Consider the following 19,854-nt stretch of genomic DNA (forward strand, 5'->3'; position numbering starts at 1 on the left):
ATCCGGGAAAAATCGACATAACAATTGTAAACGTTAGTAGCTCTGTTGGGAAAGTACCAGAGCTCCAAGCGCTAATAGAAAGCACTGATTCTCAAATCGTTATAGGCACTGGAAGCTGGCTAAAACCGGAGGTAAGTTCAGCCGATAAGGTCACTCTTGGCAACCGGAATAAAATAATAATCGGATCCTCCACCCAGCTCAAATGATACAATTTCTGGAAAGTTAAAAGAAAACTTGAGTCTAATTTCAAACACGTACTCGACTCACAATTATAGTTGGTGGTGACTTCAATTTATCCTCGATTTGTTGTCGAGAATACATGTTTCAATCCAGAGGTACGCACAAAATATCATCCAAAAATCATCTCTGCAAATTATTTCTAGCTGTTATTTCCTGAGCCCACTCGAATAGTAAACGGTTGTGGAAACACACTCGACCTCTTAGCAACAAATAGTCCTGAACTAATAACGAGCACCTAAACGAATACACGAGTTAGTGAACACAGGGTTATCATAGCGAGACTGAATATTGTAAACCCCAAATCCTTCAAAAATAAGCGAAAAATATACATATTAAAAAAATATAAAAAATATATAAAAAATTCACTTGACTCCTTCCTGAGAGACAATCTCCACACCTTCCAAATTAACAGGGTAAGTATAACCAAATGTGGCTTGAATTCAAAGAAATAGTATCGGCGGCAAATTGAGAGGTTTATACCAAATAAATTAATAAACGACGGAGCTGATCCAGCATGGTATACAAATTGGGTCGAAACACTGCTACACAAACAATGAAAAAAGCACACCAAATATAACGAACATAAAAATTCCAAGACTGGCGACCTTCTACAAAACTCGAAGTTTAGCGCGGTCTTCAATGAGAGATACTTATAGTAGTTTCCACAACGAAAACTTTATGTCGAAATCTGGCAGAGAATCCAAAGAGGTTCCGGTCCCGTGTAAAGTATGCTATCGGGAAGACACAATTAATGGCTTCTCTGCGCTATAGCAATGGAAATACTATCGACGACAGTGCTACTAAGCTAGAGTTATTGAACTCAGCCTTCCGAAATTCACTCACCAAAGAAAACGAAGTAAATATTCCGTAATTCGAGTCAATGACAGTATGAGTAGCCTAATAGTAGCTATCCTTGGACCAGTGAAGGAACGTAAAAACAATAAAAGCAAGTCTTATGGTTCAGACTATACCAACTAAGATCCTTTGAGAGTGTGCTGAAGCAATAGCTCCCTACTAATAATTATACACAACCGCTCACTCAACGAAAACTCTATACCTAAAGATTGGAAATTTGCACAGGTCCAACCAATATTCAAGAAAGGCAATAAGAGTAATGCACTAAATTACAAGCCCGTATCATTAACGTCGATAGGCAACAGGATTTTGGAACATACACTATGTGATCAAAAGTATCCGGACATCTGGCTGAAAATGACTTACAAGTTCGTGGCGCCATCCATCGGTAATGCTGGAATTCAGTATGGCGTTGGCCCACCCTTAGCCTGGATGACAGCTTCGACTCTCGCTGGCATACGTTCAATCAGGTGCTGGAAGGTTTCTTTGGGATTGGCAGTCCATTCTTCACGGAGTGCTGCACTGACGTCACGTATCGATGTCGGTCGGTGAAGCCTGGTACGAAGTCTGCGTTACACAACATCCCAGAGGTGTTCTTTAGGATTTAGGTCAGGACTCTGTGCAGGCCAGTCCATTACAGAGATGTTATTGTCGTGTAACCATTCCGCCACAGGCCGTGCATTGTGAACAGGTGCTCGATCGTGTTGAAAGATGCAATCGCCATTCCTGAATTGCTCTTCAAGAGTGGGATGCAAGAAGATGCTTAAACCATCAACGTAGCCCTGTGCTGTGACAGCGCCACGCAAAACAATAAAGGGTGCAAGCCCCCTCCATGAAAGACACGCACACAGCATAACACCACAGCCTCCGAATTGTACTGTTGGCGCTACACACGCTGGTAGATGGCTTTCGCCGGGCATTCGCCGTATCCACACCTTACCATCGGATCGGTACATTGTGTACCGGGATTCGTCACTTCACACAATGTTTTTCCACTGTTCAAACGTCCAATGTTTACGCTCCTTACACGACGCGAGGCGTCGTTTGGCATTTACCGGCGTGATGTGTGGCTTATGAGCAGCCGCTCCACCATGAAATCCATCTTTCTCACCACCCGCCTAACTGTTATAGTATTTGCAGTGGATCCTGATGCAGTTAGGAATTCCTGTGTGATAGTCTGGATAGATGTCTGCCTCTTACACATTACGACCCTCTTCAACGATCGGCGGTGTCTGTCAGTCAACAGACCAGGTCTACCTGTACGCTTTTGTGCTGTACGTGTCCCTTTACGTTTCCACCCCACTTTCACATCGGAAACAGTTGACCTAGGAATGTTTAGGAGTGTGTAAATCTAGCGTACAAACGTATGACACAAGTCACAAGCAATGAGCTGACCACGTTCGAAGTCCGTGAGTTCCGCGGAGCGCCCCATTCTGCTCTCTCACGATATCTAATGAGTACTAAAGTCGCTGATATGGAGTACCTGGCAGTAGGTGGCAGCACAATGCACCTAATATGAAAAACTTACGTTTTGTGGGTGTCCGGATACTTTTGATCACATATTGTATATTGTGTTCGAACATTATGTATTACCTCGAGGACAACGGTCTATTGACACACATCAACACGGATATAGAAAACGTCGTTCTTGTGAAACATAACTAGTTGAGTACTATTGACAAGCGAGTTTAAATTGATTTCGCATATCTGGGTATCCAGAAGCTTTTCACACCGTACCTCGCAAGCGGCTTTTAGTCAAATTGCGTGCTTATGAAACATCGGCTCAGTTATGTGACTGGATTCAAGATTTCCTATCAGAGAGGTCACAGTTCGTAGTAACTGACGGAAAGCCATCGAGTAAAACAAAAGTGAGTTTGGCGTTCCCCAAGGTAGTGTTATAGATCCTCTACTGTTCCTTGTCTATATAAACGGTTTAGGAGATAATCTGAGCAGCCGTGTTAGGTTGTTGCACATGATGCTGTCTTTTATCGTCTAGTAGAGTCATCAGAAGATAAAACAAATTGCAAAACTATTTAGGAAAGATATCTGCACGGAGCGAAAATTGGCGATTGACCCGAAATAATGAAAAGTGTGAGGTCATCCACACGAATGCTAAAAGGAATTCGTTAAACTACGGTTACACGATAAATCAGTCAAATCCAAATGCCATAAATTCAACTAAAACCTTCGAATTACAATTACGAACAACTTAAATTGAAAAGAACACATAGATAATGTTGTGGGGAAAGCGAGCCAAAGTCTACGTTTCGGCTTTACACTTAGAAGACGCAACAGATCTACTAAAGAGACTGCGTACATTACACTTGTCCGCCCTATCCTGGAGTATTGCTGTGCGGTGTGGGATCCGCATCTGGGACTGACGGATGACATCGAAAAAGTTCAAAGAACAGCAACACGTTTTGTATAATCGCGAAATAGGGGAGAGAGTGTCACTGACATGATACAGGATTTGGAGTGGACATCATTAAAACAAAGGCGTTTCTCGTTGCGGTGGAATCTTCTCAAGAAATTTCAATCGCCAACTGTCTCCTCTGAATGCGAAACTGTTTTGTTGACGCCGACCTACACAGGGAGAAACGATCATAATAAAATAAGGGAAATCAGAGCTCGCACTAAAAGGTGTAGATGTTCGTTTTTTCCACAAGCTGTTCGAGATTGGAATAATACATTATTATTGTGAAGGTCACAGCTGCAAATTACTAACGCGAATTCTTTACAGACGAATGGAAAAACTAGTAGATGCGGTCCTCGGGGAGGACCAGTTTGGATTCCGTAGAAATGTTGGAACACGTGAGGCAATACTGACCTTACGACTTATCTTAGAAAAAAGATTAAGAAAAGGCAAACCTACGTTTCTAGCATTTGTAGACTTAGAGAAAACTTTTGACAATGTTGACTGGAATACTCTCTTTCAAATTCTGAAGGTGGTAGGGGTAAAATACAGGGAGCGAAAGGCTATTTACAATTTGTACAGAAACCAGATGGCAGTTATTAGAGTCGAGGGGCATGAAAGGGAAACAGTGGTTGGGAAGGGAGTGAGACAGGGTTGTAGCCTCTCCCCGATGTTATTCAATCTGTATATTGAGCATGCAGTAAAGGAAACAAAAGAAAAATTTGGAGTAGGTATTAAAATTCATGGAGAAGAAGTAAAAACTTTGAGGTTCGCCGATGACATTGTAATTCTGTCAGAGACGGCAAAGGACTTGGAAGAGCAGTTGAACGGAATGGACAGTGTCTTGAAAAGAGGATATAAGATGAACATCAACAAAAGCAAAACGAGGATAATGGAATGTAGTCAAATGAAATCGGGTGATGCTGAGGGAATTAGATTAGGAAATGAGACACTTAAAGTAGTAAAGGAGTTTTGCTATTTGGGGAGCAAAATAACTGATGATGGTCGAAGTAGAGAAGATATAAAATGTAGACTGGCAATGGCAAGGAAAGCGTTTCTGAAGAAGAGAAATTTGTTAACATCGAATATAGTTTTCTGTATCAGGAAGTCGTTTCTGAAAGTATTTGTTTGGAGTGTAGCCATGTATGGAAGTGAAACATGGACGATAACTAGTTTGGACAAGAAGAGAATAGAAGCTTTCGAAATGTGGTGCTACAGAAGAATGCTGAAGATTAGATGGGTAGATCACGTAACTAATGAGGAGGTATTGAATCGGATTGGGGAGAAGAGAAGTTTGTGGCACAACTTGACTAGAAGAAGAGATCGGTTGGTAGGACATGTTTTGAGGCATCAAGGGATCACATATTTAGCATTGGAGGGCAGCGTGGAGGGTAAAAATCGTAGAGGGAGACCAAGAGATGAATACACTAAGCAGGTTCAGAAGGATGTAGGTTGCAGCAGGTACTGGGAGATGAAGCGGCTTGCACAGGATAGAGTAGCATGGAGAGCTGCATCAAACCAGTCTCAGAACTGAAGACAACAACAACAACAACAATTGTGAAGGTGGCTCGACGAATCCTCTTACAGGCATTTAAGTGTGAGTTGCAGACCCATGTAAATTTAGATGTAGAACGCATGTCACCACATCGTAAATGTAACGCAGAAGTTAGGCCAACTGAAGTGGGAAACACCCGAGCATGCCTTATAGTCCTGATCTCTCACTATGCGATAATCATGCATTCGAACCATGAAAAAAGACCGTGAAGGGTTGTCGATTCCTGTTGGACGAGGACGTGTAGCAGGGAGTTACGGACTTCTCCACGCAGCAGGACACGCTGTTTTACCAAACGGGTGTTTTCAACCCGCGCGTCGGTGGGATGATTGTCCCAATGGTCACGGCTATTTTGCTTGATTGGCATACCGATTCTGGACTGTAAGGCCGTCGAACGGAAACGTTTTGGACGCCCCTTATGAATTTAAATCACTTTTTAACTTTGTGAACAATCACAGAAATTAGTCACCATTTTTTCCTAGAATTTTTCTGTTTCTACTAAGCAATTCCTACCGGTAACTTCTGTACTCTTCCATATCACATGCTAAGTAAACGCAACATCACTGTTCTCATTTCTTCATTTCATTCTGAATTTTAATAGTAGTGCGTTCATACACAGTATGGAAACCTTGAGAACGCAAGCTTACTTCTGTTCACCAAACGAGTGTTGTGCCGCAGTGGTAAACACTGCATTCGAATTTTGGAGGACCAAGCCCAAACATTATTATTTTTTCCCGTGGTTTACCTACATTATTCAACGCGAATGCTGCAGTAGTTTCTTTGGTAAGTACTTGGTCCGTTTCTTTTCCCCTTAGTCCACCAATATGTGCACATGCTCCTCAAGTGAGCTCGTTGTTGACAAGAAGTTAACTCTAATCTCCCTTCTATTCAAAATCGATTTTTGTATGTTATTGTATGGAGTGTGTCCACACATTTATAACAAACGGCTTCTTTAATATTTTTGAAAGTCACGGGTATGTACACTTCTTTAAATGGTAACTTTTTCGATCTTTGAGTGTTCGTTTATTTCCCTGTGGGTATTATGACACTTTCACTTCTATAAGTCATTCGTTTTTATCCCGTGGATATTAATTACATAGCATGATGTGGCACATATCGAGATCATCATATCGATGGTAGGCAATGAAAACCATGGAACTCCATTTGTCTGTGAAAACCTTTTGATTCCAGTAAGCAGTAAATCCATTATCAAAGGGATATCTGAAAGATCATGGATTTCTCTAATCTGTCAATAGCTAGGGTTTTACTATATAGGCTAGTTACACATATAGCAACATTGTATCACTTTATATATTTTTAAGAATCCGTTTTTGTTTCTCTTGTAAAATTTACCAAAATCGAATTACGTGGTTTTCAGTGCCTACCGCTGATATGTAACAATTGACCATACAATGAACAACATGTGAATGGCACTTACATGGAAACCAGCATTAGCTTCCAGTTAGACATTTTCCGTCCTCCAAGGAGTTTGTTTTCTTTTCCAATTTTTAGTGTTCCGTACCTCAATAGGTAAAAACGGAACCTTTATAGGATCGCTTTATCGTCCACATGTCTGTTTGTCCGTCTGTCCAACTGCTAAGACCCCTTTTTCTCAGGAACTGATAGATGTATCAAGTTGACATTTTGTCGCCTACTAAGGTCTACGGTCCCCTGGCAGTGTCAAACATTTAAGCTCCTAATTCAATGTCATTTATGTCACATATTTCGATATATATACTAAGATGTTATCTGTTCTTTCGGACATGTCCGAAAGAACAGATACAATCTTAGTATATATATATATATATATATATATATATATATATATATATATATATATATATATATATATATATATGTATATATATGTATATATATATATCGAAATATGTGACCAAGCAGCACGTTAATTCCAATTAAATGAAAACCCTTAGCTGCTTACAAGCGTTGACATACGGCAACGGGGACAGATGAAAATGTGTAGCCCGATCGCGACTCGAACCCGGGATCTCCTGCTTATATGGCAGACCCTCTATCCATCTGAACTACCGAGGGCACAGAAGACAATGCTACTGCAGGGACAAACAATGCACAAACTCTTACGGGAATCGGCAACGCGCCGCGAGTAATGAGTATAATGGGCGGGGGCACTACGAATGTAGTGGGGGACAATACGTTGAGAATGTGGGTTTCGCGGGAGGCGTGTCAGAGATAAGTCCCAGTAGTCGCACTATCCTCTGTGTCGTCGGTGGCTCAGATGGACAGAGCGTCTGCCATATAAGCAGGAGATCCAGGGTTCGAGTCCCGGTCGGGGCACACATTTTCATCTATCCCCGTTGACGTATGTCAACTCCTGTAAGCAGCTACGGGTTTTCATTTCATTGTAATTACATATTTCGATACTTGCAAACTCATTCACCAAAACCTATATGGTTTTTCCCATTGACTTCGAATCATGAAATTTGCAAAGTAGGAAGGTTTCACAATACATGTAAGGGAAAAAGCCGAAAATTATTAATTTGTAATTATATCACACGAAATTTTACTTTGTTATTTATCATCCGACTGTAGGTTTTCCATCTGTTAAGATTCCTGTTTCTCAGGAATTACAATGGTAAATAAGAAATTACACAAAAAGTTCAAACTTAAACCTTAAATTTACAACATCCTCTAAAGCTTTGAAATTCCCGGGACTGACATCTTGTGAGTATCTATATCGATATCAAGCAGAAATTGTCGGTATTCTCAATTCCTTCAGAGTGCGTGTCTTACTCGTACTTGGCCAACTTTTTATCTTTTATATTTTTATTTGTAGACCGTTTGTGGATCATGTAGCGTTCCATTACCTAATAATCGTAGCTCACATCGTCCCACAGAACCAGAGAAAAATAAGTGCGATCATAGAAATCAGCAACGGAAGTTCCAAGAAAAGGTTGAGAAACACTCTGCAGAGCACTTGTGTGAGTTGAATCATACAGTATAATGTGCACCTTTCTGGCAACAATACTTATAATTTAGATTTTGGTTTACTCCAGGGTGTGCATTAACGTTCATTTAATCTTTCTTTGTACATGCAGATTTGTCACATCAGTTTTTTTGGTTATATTTAGTACTTCCATTCAGCCTTGGCTAATTCTTTAGCACCGTAGGTAATCCTTATCGTATTTAAAGAACAACAAGAACATCATCATGGAACCACCCAAGTGCTGCTACAGTATGTATTTATTTATGGACAACCAGTTCCGGTCAAATGACCGTCTTCAGCTCTGCGATACAATTACATCAATTTAAAAGATGTTTCCTTAGCGTCAAGTACATAATATTATGAAACTCTTGTCATCTGTAAGTGATAGTTACTCAATCTGATAATAAGCTGAAGCGCCAAGGAAACTGGTACAGGCATGAGAGATACGTAAACAGTCAGAGTATGGCGCTGCGGTCAACAACGGCTACATAAGACAACAAGTGTCTGGCGCAGTTGTCAGATCGGGTACTGCTGCTACAATGGCAGGTTATCAAGATTTAAGTGAGTGTGAACATGGTGCGATAGTCGGCGCACAAGCGATGAGATACAGCATCTCCGAGGTACCGATGAAGTGGGGATTTTTCCGTACGGCACCCTGAATATCAGGAATCCGGTAAAACATCAAATCTCCGTTGCTGTCGAAAAAAGAGCCTACAAGAACGGGACCAACGACGACTGAAGAGAGTCGTTCAAATTGCTGAAGATTTCAATGTTGGGCCATCAACAAGTATCGGCGTGCGAACCATTCAACGAAATATCATGGGTATGGGCTTTCGGAGCCGAAGGCCCACTCGTGTACCCTTGATGACTGCACGACACATCGCTTTACGCCCTGCCTGGGCCCGTCGACATCGACATTGGACTGTTGATGGCTGGAAACAAGTTGCCTGGTTGGACGAGTCTCGTTTCAAATTGCATCGAGCGGATGCACCTCACGACCCTCCAGGTCAGAAGGGGCTGTTCAAGCTGATGGAGGCTCTGTAATGATGTGGGGCGCGTGCAGTTGGAGTGATATGGGACCCCTGATACATCTAGATACGACTCTGACAGGTGACATACGTAAGCATTCTGTCCGATCACCTGCATCCACTCATGTCAATTGTGCATTCCGACTGACTTTGGCAATTCCAGTAGGACAATGCGACAGCCCACACGTCCATAATTGCTACACAGTGGTTCTGAGTTTAAACACTTCCGCTGGCGACCAAACTCCCTAGACATAAACGTTATATAACATGTCTGGGACGCCTTGCAACGTGCTGTTCAGAAGAGATCTCCATCCCCTCGTACTCTTACTGATTTATGGACAGCCCTGCAGGATTCATTGTGTCAATTCCCTCCAGCACTACTTCAGACATCAGTCGAGTCCGTGCCATGTCGTGTTGCAGCACTTTTGCTTGCTCGCTGTGGCACTACACGATATTAGGCAGGTGCACCATTTCTTTGGCTCTTCAGCGTAATATGTATGACATCAATGAACCCTCCTTTAACGTGGTGTAATGATACCAACGATCTGAAAATGGTTGCTTGGCTGAAAACGGGTTGACATGCATTGTAGCAGCTGTCAGGTGGTTTCGTGATGTGATCCTGTTCTTGAAATATACTGTTCTGAAAAACTTACGGACAAGCCAGGTAAAGTAACGTAACATATTAATTAATCTGTGGAAATGAAGGAAAGCACAAGAGCATGTTGGCAGACGTTCTCCAGCCCTGCACAGAGAGTTGGACGTTACTATGACATGAAGTCAGCGCGATTCTTGCGTCAAATAACACGAGATAGTTGAAAGAAAGGGAAGAGAGAATGTGTGTCAATCAGTGAGAAGTTACGTTGCTATATGACGCTGTTCTTCCTTGCAAGATGGCTCGCAGACAACATCTGGATGACTTGACGTCGGAAAGAATCATCGAGAAACTGGAACACGGACGACCAGTGAACCGCAGGAGTTTAGTACGGCTCACAGAATTACGAAACGGATTCGTATATTGCGATTACGTATTGACGTCAACTGTACGTTTTATTAGTGACAGATGAAAAGTTGTGCCGGACCAGAACTCGAACCAGGATTTTCTGCTTATCGCAAATGGTCGCCTTAGCCACTTTGGCTATTCTTGCACGCCTCCCGGACGGACGAAAACTTCCATATGTCATGTTGTCCGCATCCCCTATGCTCGCACTTGATGTGTGTGTGGTTTGAGGTTTTCGGGCGCTAAACAGCATGGTCATCAGGGCCCAAACGCATAGAAACAGGAACACATGCGGTGAAGGGACAGCGAACAAGGAGCACTTGGTGATTCCTACACGAGGAGAGAGAAAATTATTATTATCGTAATTTTAGCGCTTCGAGGCATATTTACCACTGGTTTATACGCGCATACGTGTTTAAAGAACATTGTAATGTAACATGGAGACACTATATAAACGTAGACTTTATGTAAATCGTTGGCTCACAGCTTTGTTATACGTGCTTGGAGAGTATTCCGAACCAGAGATACAGTTGCCCGAAGGAGAGGTGGTCGAGCAGGCCAATTACCGCAGCAGATGATAGCTGCATTGTGCAATAGGTAAGAAGGGACCTACGTCAAACAGCGGATGCAGTTGCAAGAGGACTGCAAGACACGCAATCTCACAGTCCACAGCGTCGCGACGACTACGTGGGGTGATCTTTTTCCACGATGACCAGTACGCTGTGTTCCGTTGACACTCACACATCAGTGGCACCATTTGTAATGATACTGACGTAATATAGCCAGAAAATTTGTCGAACATGATCGTTTGGTGGTCCAGGTGTTGGGGAGGCATAATGTTGCGTTGACATACTGACCTCCAGATATTTGAGCACGGAACACTCACCGGTCAACATTATTGTGAAACTGTACTTCTTCCCAATATGAGTGTTTTCCTTGCTAATGCTGTGGTCAGAATGGGAGCTCTTTCATCACAAATCCTATTAAGACCCACGACCCGCCGTTTGTAATGTCCAGGGGCCGCCATGAATGGCGATGACATCAGTGTCCTTATTGTTTTTGAATAAAAGAGGCCACTACTTCCACCACATGAAGTGGATATAGTTCTGCATTATTCTACTGTGACACTAGGGGTGACTTTACGTAATGAAAGGGAGAATGTACAGACTAAAGGACTCATTTATTTAACAGTTGAAAATTGAACAATTATACAATCAAGTGGGGGTGGTTGGGTGAGGGGGTGGGGGGTGGGAGAGAGAGTTAGAGAACTGAGTCCAGCAGCCTGCCCCAACGTACGTTCATAATGAGCCACGATAGCAGAAAAAAGGAAATTTAGGAACGATCGCCTAGAGTTCAATTTACTAAAGGAAGAGGTTGCAACCATGCAACGACCACCACCAGGAATCAGCCAAAGACCAAGAAAGACGCTACTGGGGTGAATCGCTAGGTAGCCTCCTGTACTAAAGGAATAAAACCAACAAGACGCGAAACTATTCATACAGGCGATACTAGATAACTTTGGCTCGCGGTCCGACTACGTTAACGAAACATGAAGAAGGCGCCAGACACTCACCACGTGGCGTAGGACAAAGGGCACCAGTTTTCAAGGTAGGAAGACCTAATTTCTAAGTCCAATTTAGCACGGGAGAACTGAAAGAGCTACTGCCAGACGAAGCGGAAAAGTGAGCACGAAAGTATACACTTTAGTGCCGAACTGCAAGCTACTGTGACCAACCAACACACCGCGCACATTATGCCCAACTGTACAAGGAAAACCTACAGTCTTATAACCCGGAAAATCTCGTAAACCGTAATTTAAGGAACGCACATCAGTAAAATGACCTATAAGGTTCCCTCTGGGCCTCAGGGCACGAAGCTACAGTGAACGTCGGAGCTCATGCTTACCCAAACGCCATCTTCTGGAAGCAGCTCTAGTCGTAGGCACGATCACACTAAAACTGCCCTTGCTGCCCCTCTATCCACAATCCACCCGCGGAGACCGGTTGGCGCCCACCCACGAAAAACGGGCGCGCACCTGAACTGGCCAATCAGAGGGTCAGAATCTCACAGGGAGGCGACCTCGCGTCGTTAAAATCGAGCAGGAATAGCAGTTACCAGATTGGTAAGGCAGGTTGGGGAACTGAGAACAGGAGAAACTTTGGCCACTAATGAACGTTCAAGCGACACCACGTGCTATCCTGACGATCGGAAGAAGGATGGGAAACGGGAAGCCATCATGGCTGCTAGGAAGACTGCTGCCCTCGTCCATAAATAAAGAAAATTCCAAGCGCCAAACTCCTCTCACAGATCATTGTGAGGCAAACTGTAAACATCGTCAAATAATTTAGGCAACCCATAGAAATTATTAACAAAAAAATGGCTCTGAGCACTATGCGACTCAACTTCTGAGCTCATCAGTCGCCTAGAACTTAGAACTAATTAAACCTAACTAACCTAAGGACATCATACACATCCATGCCTTAGGCAGGATTCGAACCTGCGACCGTAGCGTTCGCTCGGCTCCAGACTGTAGCGCCTAGAACCGCACGGCCACTCTGGCCGGCGATATTGTTAACAGAGCCTGAATTATTATATTACCGAATACCAGAATGCTGGGATTAGTAATATGAAATACGAGCACTGAAAGGTGAATGAAGTGCACGTCTTCTACCTTCTGTACTAAACTGCAACAGTACTTCCTATGTATGGTCCAATTTTCACATAACTGTGTTACTTGTCACTGTCACGTTACGCGAAAACTATTTTATCCTTAAGTTTTCCACACCGTTGTCTTTGAGTCTGGGCATTAGTTCTTACAGAAAACTTTTATCTTACCTGTAATAGTAGCAAGTAATTTATTATAGAATTTCTTAGCAAGCTCTCGTCTTTAATAGTGATTGTCATTTGTCATTGAGGATACCTTTTATTGTGTCGTCTCGTTGTCACTGTGGGCTTGTACAATGGGAAGCAAGCTGGGAATGTTATTTGGTGGCCAGTCTCCTCTTTCTGTAATACCAACTGCACACATGTATTAATAGGGTTCTTTATTAACTTAAACAGGAAGCTTCTTAACTTAAGATAGTCCAGGTGTTGTGGTACGAGCTCTTCCGTAATAGTGCACGCTAACCTCACTGCTGGTGAAGTACAGGTCCGCTACGTACACTACTCTGGTCGCTATGTGCTGCCTGAGACTGAGACTGTCTGTGACTGGAAGTGACTGGGCTGCGACTGAAGACTCGACTCGATGACTCACTTGATGACTGACTGGGCCGTCTGGTCCGCAACGGCGATCGAAGTGCTAGCAGTCGAGAGGGCGTTGGCAGTGCGTTGCTTGCGAGTCTCTATTTGGCCTCTCTCCTGATAGGTGTGTTGCTTGCGCCTACCGCAACTTTTATACCCGAAACTGTATCAGCAACAAAATATCAATATTTATCTTTATGTTGTAACGCACCCCTCGGTTTCTGTTGTGATTCTAAATTAAGGACTGACATTCTGCAGGATGTGGATCATCCTGCCGGAGACGATAATTCCACTGGCTGCCGACGTGAGGCGCCGCTTCCGCTACCGGCCGAAGCTACGCGAGTACGCAGAGAACAAGCTGCGGTCACTCAGGAGGACCGTTCTCGAGGCCAATCCTAACGTCAAGGTAGGTGGCGGCTCACTTTCCCAAAGGAAAATAATTTTCATATCCTCGTTAAGTTGCAAGGCTACTCATACATATTTCATTAGATCCTTACTGCCTGTCAGAAGCGAGCGAGGTGGCGCAGTAGCTAGCACACTGGACTCTCATTCGGGAGGGCGACGGTTCAATCCCGCGTCCGGTCTTCCTGATTTAGGTTTTCCGTGATACCCTAAATCGCTCCAGGCAAATGCCCGGGATGGTTCCTTTGAAAGGACGCGGCCGACTTCCTTCCCCGTCCTTCCCTAATCCGATGAGACTGATGACCTCGCTGTGGTCTCCTCCCCCAAAGAGCCGGCTGTTGTGGCCGAGCCGTTCTAGGGGCTTCAGTGTGGAATCTCGCGACCGCTAAGGTTGCAGGTTCGAATCCTGCCTCGGGAATGGATGTGTGTGATGTCCTTAGATTAGTTAGGTTTAAGTAGTTCTAAGTTCTAGGGGACTGATGACCTGAGATGTTAAGTACCATAGGCCTGAGAGCCATTTCCTCCCCCAAACAACCCCAACCTTACTGCCTGTCAACTCTTTTTCTTGTTCTCTCTCGATTTGTATTGATGTGAGTGGTGTCCCCCCCCACCTCTTCCCAGATATAACCTCCCGTCATGTCACTATTTAATGAGCCATACATGGCTAATATTTTATAATAATAATGTACATTAGTGTGCAAAACCTAAGGACGAAAGTAGCCTTTCCATAATGTGACACCGCCTAGCGCGATTTAACTTGGACCACACATTGAAAGAAGAGTTACAGTGCAGTACAAAAGGTAATTGAAACACTTACACGATGAAACGAACAGAAATGACACATTTTTCAAATACAATAATTGCACCGAACTCAATGCAATTCATGAAGCTCACCTGGTCAGTACAAAAGGGAGAACACGGTTCTTAATAGGGTATGTGACAACCATGGATGGCAATGTAATAGGTTCTCTCACGTTAGCCGCAAGGTTACTGAGGAGTTCTGTGGTGTGGTATTTCATTCCTCCATCAGCGTGGTTGACAACTGCTGGACGGTCGTTTACGCATGTACGCATGCTGCGATACGCCTCTCCAACACATCCGACACATGTTCAATGGGATTTAAGTCGGAGGAACTAGCATGCCACTCCATTCGTCGAATATCCTCTCTTCCGGGAGCTCCTCCACCTGGGCGGTTCGATTCAGTCGCGCATTGTCATCATAAAAATGAAGTCAGAGCAGAATGCACCCTGAAAAGACGCACATAGGAAAGTAAAACAGTGTCATAATAATGTTAATCAGTGGGCGTACCGTGTTCAAAAACTTTGAGGTCAGTACAACCATGCAGTATGACACCACTGCACAACACAACTACTCGACCACCAAAACGATCATTTACGACTATGTTCCTTGGTGCATTAGCTATTCCCATCTCTCGACATATGAAGGTAGTCCAGCATTGTCGAACATCGTCGTTTCAGAGGGCCAGGTATTGGTTGGTTTAAAGGCGGGAGAAGGGACCAAACTACGAGGTCATCGGTCCCTTGTTCCTAATACAAGAGTGCCACAAGCTGGAGAATAAAACGAACGAAACATATAGCACAAAACGGAAATAAAGGAAAAGTCACAAGAACGATGGGAAGGCAACGAACACTGAAAGCAACACAAGAGGACCAGAAAACATTGAGACGCTAGAAACAGAAGAGAGTAAAACACGAAATCAGATTACAGTGGCTGGCCAACCACGAGAATAAAAAGAGAAAGCCAGCCACTCTGCAACACATTGAAACCTCCACCCCAAAAGCACTAAGGTGGAAGACACAAAGGGAGAAAGTACATGCGCTAAAACTTACATAGAAGCATAAAACCCATTCTCACGGATGAAACGTAAAACTAAAGCTGTTGTGGAGGCACTGTCGCCCAGAGCCGAAGGCAGGGTGCTGGGAAAGTTAAAAGTCTGCCACAGAGCGGCCAAAAGTGGGCAGTCCAGCAAGAGGTGGACGACCGTCATTTGTGAGTCAGGAGCCACAGCGACACAGGTGGGTCTTCGTGACGGAGGAGGTAACCGTGCGTTAGCTACGTATGGCCAATGCGCAGCTGATTCCCTGCGAGAGGCCTGCATCGAACACTTCCACACATTCATAGTGAATCGTGATATCAGGTCGACGCAGAAATCGACAATGCATAATGCACGCGCGAAAATGCACCCAGGAAGGTGTCCTCGCCCAAGAGATGGAGAATGGGCAGGACTGCAATGCGACGATGAGAAAGTGGGCTAAAGATCTCAATGCACGATGGACACAATGCACCTTGTAAGGCGCCCTTCCCCAATTGGCTCGCTCTTCGGGAAAATTTTGAAGAATGGTGATCAAACCCTACAGGGGACCATCACACAAAGGCCGAAACGTGTGATACTACTTTTAGTCGGCTCGTACGACAGGCAGGAATTCCTCGGGACCACTCTAACCCCTAGACCCACGGGGAGCGGGGGGGGGGGGGGGAGGGGGGGGAGCCCAGGCATTATGGTGAGGGGATGCATAATGTTGCAAGGGCCTATTGATCTCCAAATCTCTGAGCACAATACACTCACCAATCAAAATTATTGTGCCACTGCGTCTTTTCTGGGATGCATTTGTCTCTGGCTTCATTTTTACAAGTGACATTGGGCGACCGAATCGAACTCCACAAATGGAGCAGCTCGTGGAGTAACAGGATATCTGGCGAATGGACTGGTCTGCCCGTCCCCCGATTTAAGTTCGATAGAGCACATATGGGATTCGTTGGGAAGACAAATTGCTCCACGTCCACATGCACCAACGACCATTGAGCAGTTGTCAACCACGCTGGTGGAAAAATGGTACACCCTACCATATGAAATCCTTATCGACCTTGTTGCTGGCGTGTGATCACGTTGCAGAGTATACTTTTCTGTCCGTGATCATAACATTCCATATTGAGAAACATGTTCCGCCTTTTGTAATGTTCAGGGGACCATCACTAATCACTGGGAATTCAGTGTAATTATTATCTTTGAATGGAAGTGTCACTTGGCCGGCCGCGGAGACCGAGCGGTTCTAGGCGCTTCAGTCAGGAACAATGCAGCTGCTGCGGTCGCAGGTTCGAATCCTGCCTCGGGCATGGATGTGTGTGGTGTCCTTAAGTTACACTACTGGCCATTAAAATTGCTACACCAAGAAGAAATGCAGATGATAAACTGGTATTCATTAGACACATATAGTATACTAGAAATGACATGTGATAGCATTTTCACGCACTTTGGATGCATAGATCCTGAGAAATCAGTACCCAGAAGAACCACCTCTGGCCGTAATAACGGCGTGGATACGCCTGGGCATTGAGTCAAACAGAGTTTGGGTGGGGTGTACAGGTACAGCGACCCATGCAGCTTCAACATGACACCACGATTCATCAAGAGTAGTGACTGGCGTATTGTGAAAGCCAGTTGCTCGGCCACCATTGACCAGACTTTTTCAATTGGTGAGAGATCTGGAGAAAGTGCTGGCCAGGGCAGCAGTCGAACTTTCTCTATATCCAGAATGGCCCGTACACGACCTGCAACATGCGGTCCTGCATTATCCTGCTGAAATGTAGGATTTCGCAGGGATCGAATGGAGGGTAGAGCCACGGATCATAACACATCTGAAATTTAACGTCCACTGTTCAAAGTGCCATCAATGCGAACAAGAGGCGACCGAGACGTGTAACCAATGGCCCCCCATACCATCACGCCGGGTGATACGCTAGTATGGCGATGACGAATACACGCTTGCAATGTGCGTTCACCGCGATGTCGCCAAACACGAATGCGACTATCATGATGCTGTAAACAGAACCTGGATTCATCCGAAAAAATGACGTTTCGCCATTCGTGTACCCAGGTTTGTCGTCGAGTACACTATCGCAGGCGCTCCTGACTGTGATGCAGCGTCAAGGGTAATCGCAGCCGTGGTCTCCGAGCTGATAGTCCATGCTGCTGCAAACGTCGTCGAACTGTTCGTGCAGATGGTTGTTGTTTTGTAAACGTCCCCATGGTGACTCTGGGATCGAGACATAGCTGCACGATCCGTTACAGCAATGCGGATAAGATGCCTATCATCTCGACTGCTAGTAATACGAGACTGTTGGGATCCAGCGCGGCTTTCCATATTACCCTCCTGGACCGACCGATTCCGTATTCTGCTAACAGTCATTGGATCTCGACCAACGCGAGCATCAATGTCGCGATACGATAAACCGCAATAGCGATAGGCTACAATCCGACCTTCATCAAAGTCGGAAAATTGAATGTACCCATTTCTCCTCCTTACACAAGGAATCACAACAACGTTTCACCAGGCAACGCGGGTCAACTGCTGTTTGTGTATGAGAAATCGGTTGGAAACTTTCCTCATGTCTGCACGTTGTAGGTGTCGCCACCGGCGCCAACCTTGTATGAATGCTCTGAAAAGCTAATAATTTGCATATCACAACATCTTCTTCGTGTCGGTTAAATTTCGCGCCTGTAGCACGTCATCTCCGTGGTGTAGCAATTTTTATGGCTAGTAGTGTAGTTAGGTTTAAGTAGTTCTAAGTTTAGGGGACTGATGACCTCAGATGTTAAGTGCCATAGTGCTTAGTGCCATTTGAAGTGGCACTTCCGTTCGTCTCACTGTGTTTCTTGCAGTTATTTTTTGTGCTATATTGTAGCAGTTCTTTAGCTGAAGTTTTATCGAGCTATGTTACTGGGCAGTGACACGTGATCGTCCTTAAGCTTTTGTCAGCACTGTAACTGCCCGATCGAGATGCTGCAGTGGTTGGCACATTAGACTCGCTTTCGGGAGGATGACGGTTCAAACCTTTAGGTTTTCCTTGATTTTCCTAAATCGGTTCAGGCAACTTTCGGGATGGTTCCTTCGAAAGGGCACAGTTGATTCCCTTCCCCATCCTTCCCCAACTAACAGGACCTCGCTGTTTGGTCCCCTCCTCCAAATTGACTGACCAGTGTAATTTCCCCTTATTCGCCAGCTTCTGTGTTGTTGGAGCGTTACGCTGCGAATTTGGACTATGTCTGGTGGTTGGCTGAACTTTTCATAACAGTAGGAGAGACATGGGCTTCATCTCGGACTTGCAGTATTCCACCGTGTTCATTCTTAATGTAACCACAGCCAACCAGAAGCTTGTGTTGTGCGTCGAACTCTCAAATGGTTCAAATGGCTCTGAGCACTATGTGACTTAACATCTAAGGTCATCAGTCCCCTAGGACTTAGAACTACTTAAACCTAACTAACCTAAGAACATCACACACATCCATGCCCGAGACGGGATTCGAACCTGCGACCGTAGCGGTCGCGCGGTTCCAGACTGAAGTGCCTACAACCTCTCGGCCACACCGGCCGGCGTCGAACTCTCAAACTGTGCCGAACTTGTAACTAGCGTTTTTGTTCGAACAGAAGGAAAGAAGGAAATGAAGGCACCGTTTCAACATCACTGAAAGGGAAGGTTCCAGGTACCTGCTTGCAAACAGATTCAATCTGCTAGGACGTTTCAAATTAGTGGTCGTTATTGACTAGTTTGTGGTGCACTGTGGCTGCTGCCAGACGGAGCCTCACCTCAGGGTGTCTCCTTTTGCGCAGGAGGTGGTGTTCGCGGGCGTGCACGTGCGGCGCACCGACTACGGGGACCACCTGCGGCTGCTGTACGACTCGGACCGGCCGGCGGACGAACGCTACTACGGCCGCGCCGCCCTCTGGCTCAGCTCCACGGTGAGTGTCCGCCGGCTTGAGCCTAGGTAGTCTACGCGATCAAAAGTATCCGGACACCCACAAAAATATACGTTTTTCATATTAGGCGCATTGTGTTGCCACCCACTGCCAGGTACTCCATATCAGCGACCTCAATACTCATTAGACATGGTGAACAGCAGAATGTGGTGCTCCGCGGAACTCACGGACTTCGAACGTGGTTACGTATTGGGTGTCACTTGTGTCATACGTCTGTACACCAGATTTCCACACTCATTAACATCCCTAGGTCCACTGTTTTCGATGTGATTGTTGAAGTGGAAACGTGAAGGGAGACGTACAGCACAGAAGCGTACAGGTCGACCTCGTCTGTTGACTGTCAGAGACCGCCGACAGTTGAAGAGGGTCGTAATATGTGATAGGC

The 19,854-nt window shown here is 44.9% G+C and overlaps 1 protein-coding gene across 2 annotated transcripts in view; it reads left to right on the top strand.

The window, feature by feature from the left end:
• LOC126281720 (galactoside alpha-(1,2)-fucosyltransferase 2-like) overlaps positions 1-19,854 on the top strand; it is an 88,352-nt gene that overhangs the window by 54,809 nt on the left and 13,689 nt on the right. Inside the window, exons 4-5 of one of the 2 annotated variants that reach the window (XM_049980895.1) lie at positions 13,549-13,696; positions 19,323-19,451. In XM_049980895.1, coding sequence (XP_049836852.1) covers positions 13,549-13,696; positions 19,323-19,451 — 277 coding nt within the window. The remainder of the gene's footprint in view (positions 1-13,548; positions 13,697-19,322; positions 19,452-19,854) is intronic. The other variant, XM_049980896.1, reaches the window with a different exon arrangement.

Source organism: Schistocerca gregaria, chromosome 7, assembly GCF_023897955.1.
Source record: "Schistocerca gregaria isolate iqSchGreg1 chromosome 7, iqSchGreg1.2, whole genome shotgun sequence".
In the NCBI taxonomy this organism is placed as follows: domain Eukaryota; kingdom Metazoa; phylum Arthropoda; class Insecta; order Orthoptera; family Acrididae; genus Schistocerca; species Schistocerca gregaria.